This window comes from Chiloscyllium plagiosum, chromosome 4 (assembly GCF_004010195.1).
Source record: "Chiloscyllium plagiosum isolate BGI_BamShark_2017 chromosome 4, ASM401019v2, whole genome shotgun sequence".
NCBI classification, from domain to species: Eukaryota; Metazoa; Chordata; class Chondrichthyes; order Orectolobiformes; family Hemiscylliidae; genus Chiloscyllium; species Chiloscyllium plagiosum.
In genome coordinates, this window is record NC_057713.1 from 96888391 (window position 1) to 96900678 (window position 12288).

Genomic DNA, 12288 nt, shown 5'->3' on the forward strand with positions numbered 1-12288 from the left:
TGCAAACAGGCATCTACAGGTGACTCTGTAGTGGAGTATCCACCTCTGCAGTGATGGCCTTGGTAGCTGTAGGCAGGTGACTTCACTGAGTTTAAAATCTCTAGTGTGTGTCTCCTTGTTTCTGCAATCTCAGTGTCTGACTTGCCTCAGCAGTGTATGCCTCTACCAGTTGCAGCTGTCAAGGCTTTAGAACTGCTGGTTCTCTGATTAGCCTGTCAATAGAAGTGTGCTGTTCTTAACTGGTTGGCAAATGTAGAGGTGGCCAATTGAGAGACATCTTCTGGGAAGACTGCATTTTCTGGGCATAATTCTAACAAGTGCCAGCCTCATGGTCCCAAAGCCCATGGGGAAGTCGAGCCTGAAATCAAAAATGCTTTCACTGCTTCACACCAAGAAGCTGATTGATAGAAATCTAGGGAGGGAGCACCTGTGCAGAGCTCTGACTGACAGACACTGCTTTGGTTGTCAAAGTGTACTCAACATCACTATCCAACTCATCTCATTGTCGTCTGTGAAATTGTAAGGTGCTTGAGTAACAGTGAGCTAAATGGGGATGGTGTGAGGAACCACATGAACTGAACATCACAAATATAATAAAGAACTGCAAGAATGTAACTGGTTTGTTCCATTTGAGACTATTTAGCTCAAGGGGAGGGGAGAGTTTAAACTAACTCAGCAGGGGTTTGTGATCCAATAGAGAATATTATAATGTAATACCAGATTGCTGGGAGAGGCAGGTAACTCTAAAGTTGAGAATTGAAAGAGAGGGACAAGGGAGAGACTAATGACATCCACATCAAGTTTACTGTGCATGTGTGTGAATGTGTATAGTCAGAGTCATAGCATGGAAACACACCCTTTGACCCAACTTGTCCAAGTCAATCAATAGAACTAAACTGATCTAGTCCCATTTACCAGCATTTGGCCCATATCCCTTTTAATTATGTAGCCATCCATATGTGGAAATAAGACCAACAAGTTATAAGCACAGGGTATAATGTGTGATCATGATGTTGTGACAAAAACAGAGACCTAGTTCAAGGAAAGGCAGCTTTGTGTGTTAAATATTCCTGGTTATAAAAACACAGAAAAGGGAAAAAAATGAGGAAGGTTGGGGATTTTGGTTAATTAACTCATTGCAGTACTGAAGAAAGAGAATGTTTAAAAATTCAGAAGCAGCACTGATTTGGCTAGAACCAAGGATTAAGAGTGTGCAATTACATTACTTGGATATATATAGACCACCAGAGAGAGGGAAGGATGTGGAGGAGCTAATTTGTAAGAATTTACAGAGAGGAGTATACGCCATAGTTATAATAGGGCCTTTCTCTTTAATAACCTGTCTTGAGACTGCGATAGTGATAGTATAAGGAATAGTGAGAGGCTAGTGTTCTTAGATTATGCTCGGGGAATGTCCGACAGCAGCATATTTCAAACAAAAAAAGAAGCACTGTTGACTTGGTTCTTGGAAATGAAGTGGGTCAAGTAGATCAAGTGACAGTGGGGAAACAGGGACAATTTCAGGGACAGTGATCATTGCATCATAAGGTTTAGTTGACAGCAGAAAATGAATTGGTCAATCCAGAGTAAGAACGATCAAATAATGGACAGCCAATCCAACGGGACAAGAAAGGTTGGACTGGAACTATAAGTTGGCAGGAAGAACAATGGCTAAATAATGGGCTATCTTCAAAGGGGTATGTTCCCTCCCAAGGGAAAGGTGGGATAAACAAATTCACAGTTCTCTGATGAAAAAGGGGACAGAAATTAAATTAAAGAAGAAAAAGGATGCTGATGACAGGTGTCAGGTCATAAATACCATTGAAAACCAAGTTGAACCCAAAAGGTTCAGAGGGGAAGTGAAAAAAACAAGTAAAAAAAAAAGAAACGATTATGCAAAACACTGGCAGCTAATATAAAGGGAAATCCCAAATTCTTCTGTAAGTGCATCAACAGTAAAGATTGGTTAAAGGAAGAGTGGGGCTGTTTAGAGACCAGAAACTAGATGAGACATGAAAATAAGAGGCATGGCTGAGATGTGCCTCACCTCTATCCAAAGCCCTAAAGGAGCCTTCCACATCCATCAAAATTTTACCTGCACATCCACTAATATCATTTATTGTATCCGTTGCTCCCGATGCGGTCTCCTCTACACTGGGGAGACTGGGTGCCTCCTAGCAGAGCGCTTTAGGGAACATCTCCGGGCCAAACTTCCAGCTCAGCACTGTCCCCATGAATTGTCCGGACTTGTCCTACCTGCCTATCTCCTTTTCCACCTATCCACTCTGCCCTCTCCTCCCTGACCTATCACCTTCATCCCCTCCCCCACTGTACTCTATGCTACTTTCTCCCCCCCCCCACCCTCCTCTAGCTTATCTCTCCACGCTTTATTCCTGATGAAGGGCTTTTGCCCAAAACGTTGATTTTGAAGCTCCTTGGATGCTGCCTGAACTGCTGTGCTCTTCCAGCACCACTAATCCAGAAAATGCAGATGTTGTCAAGGCTGTGGTAACAGAGAAGAAAACTCAGTCCCTATAAGGATTTAAAATTGATAAGGATGCGGCATTGAACAGGTTTAGTTAGATAAATCAGTACTTAAGGACGACAAGGTGCTTGGACTGGATGGGATGCAGCAAGTTATTAAAGGAAATAAGAGTGGAAAGTACAGACACACTGTCAGTCATCTTTCAATCCTCCCTAGACTTGGGGGTAGTGCTAGAGAACTGAGGAATTACAAACGTTACACCTTTGCTCATAAAAGGTTATAAAGATAAACACAATTGCAGGTCAATCAGTTTAACTCATTATTGGGAAAACTCCTCAAAACAATTATGAGGGATAAAATAAAGTCATATAGAAAAATGTGGGTTAATTCAGAAGAGTCAGAATTGATTTGTTGAAGGGAAATTGTGTTTAACGAACTTGCTAGTACTTTTTAACCCCTAAAAAAGAAGGCTGCTGAAGACAAGGCAATTGGTGCAAAGGGCTTTCAAAAGGCATTTGATATAATCCCACACAACAGGCTTGTGAAGAAAGTTATAGGTCATAGAATAAAAGGGACAGCAACAAGGTGGATCTAAAATGGTCTCAGATAGGAAAGAGTAATAAATCATAACTTTTTAGATTAGAGTAAAGTTTATAGAGGATTTTCATCCAGGGGTCAGTATGGGAAACTCTGTTTCTTTTTTGAGATATTTAACGGGTCTAGATCTTGGTGTACATGGAACAACTTCAAAGTTTGCAGACAACACAAGACTTGGAAGAATTGCAAACTCTGAGGACAGTGAAGAACTTCAAAAATGTTTTGATACATTGGAGTGAGTGAATAGGTGGAAGATGAATTTTAATGCTGAAAAGTATAAGGTAACAAACAAAGAACATGAAGAAGCAGTTAATAAAGGGTACTATACTAAAGGATGTGCAGGAGCAGAGAGAAGACCTGGGTGCATAATTAATTAAAGCAGGCATGAGAAGTAGAAAGAGCTCTTTTAAGAAAGCATATAATCTTCTAAGCCTTATTAATAGAAAGGGGGCAAATATTCTTCATATGTGCAGCCACTTGAAGGTCTGCACATATCGGTTGACTCCAAATCTAGCCTCATTTTTAATGAAGGGCTTTTGCCTGAAACATTGACTGTCCTGCTCTTCGGATGCTGCCTGACCTGCTCTGCTTTTCCAGCCCCACACTCTTGACACTAATCTCCGGCATCTGCCGTCCTCACTTTCACCAGGTTAATCCAAATTTAGAAGGTACTACTGCACATGACCTTGGCAGGAAAAATCAGACGGATCCTAGAGAGAGAGGCATAACAGCGTGGAGGCTGTTTGGAAATATGTGGGACACTGATTATACCTCAGCTGGAATACAGTTCTGGGTGCCATACTTTAGGAAACATGTGCATGTTTTGGACAGAGTACTAAAGCGGTTTATGGACATAGCTCCAGGCATGGGAAATCTCAGCTATTAGGATAGGTTAGCTAAGTTGGGGATGCTTTCCTTGTAGAAGAGAGGGTTGAGGGGGGGGCTAGAGAAGATTGGATTTGATCAGTGATTCTGAAATCATGAGGGATCTGAATAGAGTACATGGGAGAAATTATTCTCACTCATAAAATAATCAAGAACCAAACGACATAGGTACACTGTGGTTTGCAAAAGAAGCAGCATGATATCAATGGTGTGATTTACATGTATAAATTTAACTATACTTATTCTTAAGTTTGGATTTATAAATTTGAGTTAGTAACCTATGGGTTTTCTGTGTGTCTTAAGTTAATAATTAACCATGGTGAGTTTCTTTAAAATACTTTTTGAGGCCTGGCTTTAGAGTGGATGGGTTTATGTACACCACAAATGGATTGCGTGTTTTACCTTAGATTGTTTTGTGACTCAGCAAGGTTTGCTGGAGACTTTTCAACATATTTTTTAAGCTTAAAGGAAACACAAACAAGTTAGAAAAGGAGCCTTTTAGTTTCAGTTTTACTTTTGTGTTTTAGGGCAATCCTGTGAAGTCCTTGGCAGGGGATTAGCAGTATTGGATATATTTAAGGGAAAATATATAGTAACTTAGGTTACCCTAAGAGTGATGACAGTGTTAGACCCATGCCAGAAGTGTTAGGATAAAATCGTAAAGAGGTTACTAAGGCTGAGAACATTTAAGGTCAGGTTTATGACAGTTCCTGGGAAAAACAGTCTGCAGTTCTATTCTCAAAGTTAAAAGTCACCAAGTGGACTAAACCTACCAAGCTGTTAGATAAAGGAACCCTGCTGGTATGAGTATTGTATTACGGGTATTTTGGATACAAAATCTGTTTTGTGTCTTTTCAACTCATAAAATAATGTTTTGGGATTAACGGGAGTATACATGTACTGTGCGTTTAAAATTTTGAATTATAATTATGTAATTTGGTTTATTCCATTTAATCTTCATCTCTTTTGTTAATAAACTTTTATTTTATTATTAAATTAGAATGTGCAGCATTGAGTGCTTAAGTTTCAGTGAGAGACCACTTTGTTAAACCAAAATGATGAATAAAAAAACTCTCAAACCAGGTTTCTGTCTGGGATCTAACTGGTCTAGAAATAATATCAGCTGGATCATAATGTTAATGACAACTCACATATACAGCGTATTGAGTCTTTAGGTTCAGAGAATAGGACAGCACAGAACAGGCCATTTTATCTATGAGTCTGCACCAGTTCTTCCAAAGATCAATCCATTTAGTCTCACTCCCCTCCATTTCACTTCATTTTTGGTTCCCTCCATGTAATTATTCAATTCGTTTTGACGTCTTTCTCCTCTAATTTAGGATGAAATAGGATAAGGAACCTTTGAGACAAGTACATAATGAATGCATGCTATTCCAATCCTAATCACAAATGTGGATATATAGTGGTTGATAAATTTAGAAATCAACACAGTAAATCATTCCAGCTTCTCAAAAAAAATTGACTCAGCAATTTTTGAGATTTGTAGCTCAGGTTGAGGTTCTGGATGTAAGTTCGCTCGCTGAGCTGGAAGGTTCATTTTCAGATGTTTCATCACCATACTAGGTAACATCATCAGTGAACCTCTGGTGAAGCGATGGTGTTATGTCCCGCTTTCTATTTATGGGTCTTGGTTTCTTCAGGTGTGGGTGATGTCATTTCCGGTTCTTCTTCTCAGAGGTTGATAGATGGGATCCAGATTGATGTGTTCATTGATGGAGTTTCGCTTGGAATGCTAGATAAAATTTAACTTGTAAAGGAACTTTAAAAATGACAACGTTGTCAAGTATCCCAGGATGATTCAGTCAAATAATCACATAAAAATTAACACCAAACTATGTAAAATGATATTCGGAGCGGGGTTGGTAATTATCTTCCTCTTTGTACAAGATGGGGGTGGATAGGGGATGAAAGGCTTCAGATCATTTTTCCTCCCTCCCCTTCCTTAGGTGCAGCTACAGAAACATCCATTTGGCCAAACTGGTCTATCTGACCTTCACCACCTGTGCGATCCTCCTGTAAAACTACTTATTAGCACATCATATTATTTCTTTCTCCCTTGTGTTTTACCTCTCTTCCCTTAAATGTATCTATACTGTTAATTCAACTACACCTGTGACAGCAAATTTCACATGCTCACCACCTCTATGAATTTCTGGTTTTGTACTTCCCCACAATTAGAAACGTCTTCTGTATGCCTGGCCTCACAAACCCTTGAAGAGGTGGATGCAATCTGTCATTAATGGGCATTGTGTGCTAACTTCCCCAGTGATGCAAGTAAATGAGTGAGGTTTTCACTTAAAGAATGGGTGGTACAGGAAAGGGTGGAGAAAATTGAACAAGTGGTGAGAGTGTTACATAACAGGAAGGTGTTTTGAGGTTGTGAACAGCAGTCGCTTTATGTCAAAGCAGTTACATTCTCATTTTTTATATGATTAAAAGATAATTTGATTACAGTGCATCAAATGCTGGCATCAATCTAGTCTATTGGATAACAAGCAATTTTGAACTTAAGTGGAAGTTCCAAATTAAAAGTCAATTACAAATGTTGACATATTGTGGGTGAGTGGTTCGGGCTGCCCAGTACTGCTGGAACAAGTCACAGCTTTCTTGCATAAGGGGCAAATCCAAAAATGGAGTATTGTTTGCTTTATTTGACATCTCTTTAGACAGGAGGATTCCAACTTTAGAGCCACACCTCAGCTAACAAATAATGTACCTGGGTCTGAGCCTAATCTACTCTTCTAATTCTCACTTTCCCAAGCAATACGTCATCCATGCTGATCCATTAACTGCCAATCTTATCTCACTGTAATGCACCAGTGGGACAAAGGGAATAAAGATTAAAGCTCTAATTGTATGGACCTGAGAAACAACTTATTGTAAAAATAGCAAACTTTAATCATGTCAAAAATTACCTGCTGTTTTATTGCCAACTCTGTACAATAACAACATTTTTAAAAAAAGTACAATATCTCAATATGCAAATCTTAATCATTCTGTACATAACTACAATATTAAACCTTGATTCCATAGTATTCTGATCAAAAGAGTAATCAATATAAAATATTGCTAAAAGTTAGGTACTAATATATAATTTGGATTTAACTGAAAGGTTATTTAACAATGATTATATGCTGTTCCATCTGTCAGAGAGTTTGCTGAATATTGCTGACCAGCCCTTGTTGCAAGCTTTTGTCTTAGCTCGCGTATTCCAGTCATTAATTCACGCTCCTTGTTTTCCAGGTCAGTTCTTCCTCTGTCTAAAGACACTAAAATAAAATATTACAGAAGGGTCAATATTCCAAAATATCATGATTTTCTTTACAGAAATACCTTTGAAAAATTATTAAAATGTACCTAAGTGCTTGTATCTGCAGTGTTTCATTATTTTGCATTTTGCTTGGCCATGGAGGGGGAGGAAACAAACAAAGGCCATTCTTCTGTTCTATTCAAGGCTACTAGCCTTTGAGTCATTATTTTCAAATTGCAAAGTGTAAAGTTGAACTGCACAAATTAGACATGGAAAGAAAGTACATTCCTTTACTGTATTGTAGAAACAATGAAGACACCAGAAAACACTTTGGCCATAAAGTATTTTGGATCGTCTTCAGGTGGACATTGTATAAATGCAAGTCTTCGTGCTAGGATGTGACATGGATATTATGAAATATAGTTAAATGCAGCAAATTCAGGGCTGAAAAATAAACAATAATGTATGAAAGAGGTCTCATTTGAGAAAATAAAGCATTTTCAGGAAAAGAAGGACAAATCTTTTATTTCTTAAGGATTCTGCTTGCAGTCAAAATGCAAAATGTCTGGTGAAACATATTAAAAGAGAGGCATCTGCCTCATGTTAGCTAGTGGCCTTAAATTCAACCCCAAGAATGAGAATTTCAAAATCCAGGTTTTGCTTGACTGGGAACTTGTGTAGGTTAGTTAACAGAGGTGATCATGTTTGATTGGGACTTGGTGAGAGTTAGGATATGGGCATCAAGAGTTTTGATAAGCTGAACTACTGCAGCATACTCACAAGTCAGAACATGCCAAGCATTCTGTCCAAAAGAATCATACTTATAGGTCTAACCTTTCACACGGTGACTTGAGGCATGAATGTCTATTCAATAAGATCCACACTGTACAATGATGCTCATTTCAAGTTGAAGGAGCAATAGGAATGAGCATTGTGCAATAATTTGAAGTGACAGGATCACTTCTGGTTAAATAATGTTTCCTGATACATTTGTCTTTAGGAAGCATGCATATGGTGGAACTTTAAACTAGATGCAACTTGAATGAGTAAGATTTGGAAAAGAAATAGATTAAAACTTAATTACAAAAAATAATATGTCTTGCTCAAAAATGGGAAGAATATACATGGCAATTACAGGTCAGTTCATCAGAGGTGGATAATATTTTTAAAATAATAATAATCAGGGCAACAATCAGCCCTGAAAAAGCACATTTGCAACACTGAAGTCCATGGAATAAAATGGCCAGAGGCAGCACAGATAGAAAGCTAAGGAAGAGAAAATGGAGTTGTGGACCTAGGACTTTTTCAGTGAAGTTCTTTAAGGTTCAGTACTAGGACCACTATTGATTTTAATATTAATAACTTGGCAGTCTAGGGTACAATTTTCAAATTTGCAAATGACACAAAGTGTAAGCAAACAATGAAGAAGATAGTGACAGACTTCAAAAGGACAAACAAGCTGGTGAAATAGTTGGACATATGGCAAATGAAATTCAAGAGAAAAAAGTAGTATGATGTAAATTTTGGAGAGAACAATGAGGAACTCAAGAGAAGAGAGATCACGCTATACGTATGCACATATCTTTGCTAGTATGCCTGTCACCTTCAAAGTACTTGAGAATTTTGGCTTAGTAAACATAGACCTAGACTACAAAAAGTAAGGTGGTCATTCTAAATCTACATGAAATGTTAGTTTGGATCTAGTTTAGGTAGTATGTCAGATTCTGGATGCCACATTTTAGGAAGGCTGTGAAGGCTCTGGAGATTTATGAGAATTGTTTTGGAAATATGGGATCATGGTTATGTGAACACACTGGAAAAGCTGGGATTGTTCTCCTTGGAACAGAAAAGACAGAGTGGAGATGTGATAAAAATATTTAAATCACAGTGTTTAGATGGTGTAAATAAAGAGAGACCATTTCTGATGGCTGAAGGGTCAATAACCAGAAGGCACAGATTTAAGGTAATTGACAAAAAATATCTACTGGTAACCTGAGGAGAAACATTTTGCACAACAAGTAGTTAGGATTAAGTAGAAACAAACTTAGTCAAAAAGGGAACTGAATAAATACTTGAAGGATAAAACTTACAAGAACATAGGGAAAGAGCATAGGAATGGGACTGAGCAGATAGTCTTCAAATGACTCAATGCACCATGTGGCCTCCTCCTGTGTTGTATTATTCAATGACTCAGTGATTTGAAAAAATGACTAATTTACCAACTCACATTGAACAGAGGAGTTCAAGGACATGTCGTTTAAACATACACTGCCAGGAATTTGTTCTCCACTGCCTTGGAACAGATCCCTTTTTTGCTTTGTTGGACATCCAGTTCTTATGTCAGAAAGCCTCTCTAGGGAAGGGAAAAAATAGCAAACTCAAATAGTATTGGACCAGAGTTCAATTTAGAAGTGTTATTCCAGTACTTTCTTATGGAATACTTCAGAATCAACCGAAAACAGTAACAGCTGAAATAATTGCATAGAGGCTGGTATTCATGAAAAGCAAGAATGTTACTCAGTAATTACAATGTAAAGTGTTGAAAAACACAATAAAGCAAAAGTTATGTGGATTCTGGAAATCCATAATAATAACACAAAAAACTGAAAAAAAAAAGATCTGGCAGCATCTATGGAGGAAGCAGAGTTACCTTTTCAAGCCAATGACCTTTAATTAGAATCATTCAGAATAAGAAAGCCCCTTTTTGTTTCTCATTAGTTTCTGTAAATTATTTAACTACTCTATTCTTCCACCTCTTGTCCCTGTCCACCAAGACACACCTGATTCGAGGCATAGTCAGATCTATATTGGCCTCTACGGGTGTGAATAAGCAGTTAATTAGAATTCCAGAGAACAGCTATGATGAACTGCATGGCCTCCTTCAGTGTGTTATAATTCAAACTCAGGGAACCTCGCTTCCTTTACATGGAAGAGTCCAGCAGAACACACAAAATTTATTAAATGAAGGTAAAATACACAACAGCATATTACTTTAACATTGGCAATTGTTTTCTCAAAAGACTCATTTTCCAATTGAATTTCTTTAGCTTAACTATGTGACAAAAACAAAAACCTTCCTGATTTTCTTCTGGATTCAGGAAGTACACAGGGTTCACAATCAGCTGATCACATTTGCATTTTAGAAGCAATGACTGTCAATCCAATGTGTAATGTTTCTTCAAAGATCTGAGTAATCAACACCCAAATAGTGAATCAGTTTGAGGTAGCTTTGCATAGTGCCTTATACCTTACATTCTTTCTTGATTTTTGAAGTGTTTGCTGACACTTCTGTGAAAATAGCCTATCTGAATTTCTGACACTCGCCTGTTATTCTTTTCAGTCCTGTAAGAAAGGGCTTTACATCAGGCATGCTGCAGACTCACTTCTGAACATTAACCATCCTTGGTGAAGCCAAGGAGCCATCCATGCATTTCCAGCCTTTTGCTGTCTGACATCCCATTGAAAAATGGTTTGGATGTTTACCAGATAAATATTTGCACTGATCTCCATCAGATTCCATTGCTTGGCTAGTTTCATCTGATAACAGTGAAGGTATAGGAGCATCAGCAGCTGCTTTCTCTTGACATAGTTTTAGTTGAGCGTGTCTTTTGACAACCTCATCCCACTGCACAAAAAAATGAAGAGAAGGGAATGAAATGAAACAGGCCTTAGAGTCATACAGAAATTAAATTGAAATTCCCTCCCTAACCAAACACCCCACTCCCAAAAATGATTGACAAATGTTTCCCTGCGATTTCTCTACAATTCAAAGCAACTAACTGTTGGCTTATTATGGAAACTGAATCTGCTTAAAGTGCTGAACTATTCCATACCTGGCTAATTTTGTGCCCATTTATTTCCATATACCAGTGCCTTTTCATGCTCAGAATGTCCCAATGTGTTTAAAGTATTGGATTATTCTCATGATAATCACTTAAAGGTCAACAATGCTATGTTAGTGATGTATTGGTTAGCTAACAATAGCCAATTTCAGGGTTAAACTTTACTCTTTGAAAATAAGAATGGCATGTGCAGTTAATGATTGCTTGAAGGAATACTTCAAAATCAATTTAAAAACTGTAATAAAGGCTGGTCCCCCATTACATGTCACCCTTTATTTACTTGTGCCCAGGCTGCAGCCAGCCAGCTCATAGTCAATTGCTTGGACTGAGGAGATTCTAAATCCCCAATCTTCCAGATTGGGTCAGTTTAATAACCCCAATCAAGGATCTCATAGTCAGTGCACACCCCATTTGTTAGTGAGAAGTTGATCATTTTAACTCTGGGAAAACATGACTTACTAATGCTTTTAGGCAACATTCATAAAACTAACTGCACAACTAGGCCACTCAATTTGTGGTTCTGATATCTCTCCAGTAAATACAGATTTTGAAAGTACACGTACAAGCAAGTTATAAATCACTGGTTTAACCTCAGCTGGAGATTATGGCCAGTACTCTGCACCAAGACCATGAAATTGTGATGATTTGGATTTACTTCCTGAAAGGATATTGCTCTGGAAGTAGAATGAAAAACAACTTTCTAAAGGAATTGGACTGATATTTGAAGGGGAGACAAGTGTAGGGCTGTGGGAACAAACAGAGGAGTAAGCCTAATTTGACAGCTTTCAGAAATGGCATAGGTATGAGGGTTGGATGGCTTTCTTCTGTCATGCAAATTGAATGTTTCTATAAAGCGGCATGCAGTTAACAAATTCTGAAACTGGATATTACTCTGCTGTTATTGTCGCACAAAAAGTTTAAATATCCAATAACTGAGGCTTACATTTGCACACACTAACCCAGGAGTGTTTACTAATTTGTGCTGGGGACCAGTTACTAGTATCAGAATTGGCATACAATTCCAAGAACATTCATTACTTAGCTCATTGTAATGTTGTGATCTTTACACATCCATATCACAATTTATACAATAGTTGGAAATTAGACAGAAAAGCAAATATCCATAAAGGATCACTGGAAAATACATCAGCCCAATCTACAATATAAATACCTAGCATGAACTTAATCAGATAAAGTTCTTCCTCACC

General features: G+C 38.0%; 1 protein-coding gene across 1 annotated transcript in view; it reads right to left on the reverse strand.

Moving 5' to 3' along the window:
- Positions 1-6893: 6893 nt before the first annotated feature.
- The window catches only part of tbc1d31 (TBC1 domain family, member 31), a 46401-nt gene continuing 41006 nt past the window's right edge, over positions 6894-12288 (reverse strand). The window contains exons 20-22 of the mRNA XM_043688667.1: positions 10722-10863; positions 9466-9591; positions 6894-7257 (exon numbers count right to left, since the gene is read on the reverse strand). Of these exons, the coding sequence (XP_043544602.1) occupies positions 7106-7257; positions 9466-9591; positions 10722-10863 (420 nt within the window). The 3' untranslated portion in view covers positions 6894-7105. The remainder of the gene's footprint in view (positions 7258-9465; positions 9592-10721; positions 10864-12288) is intronic.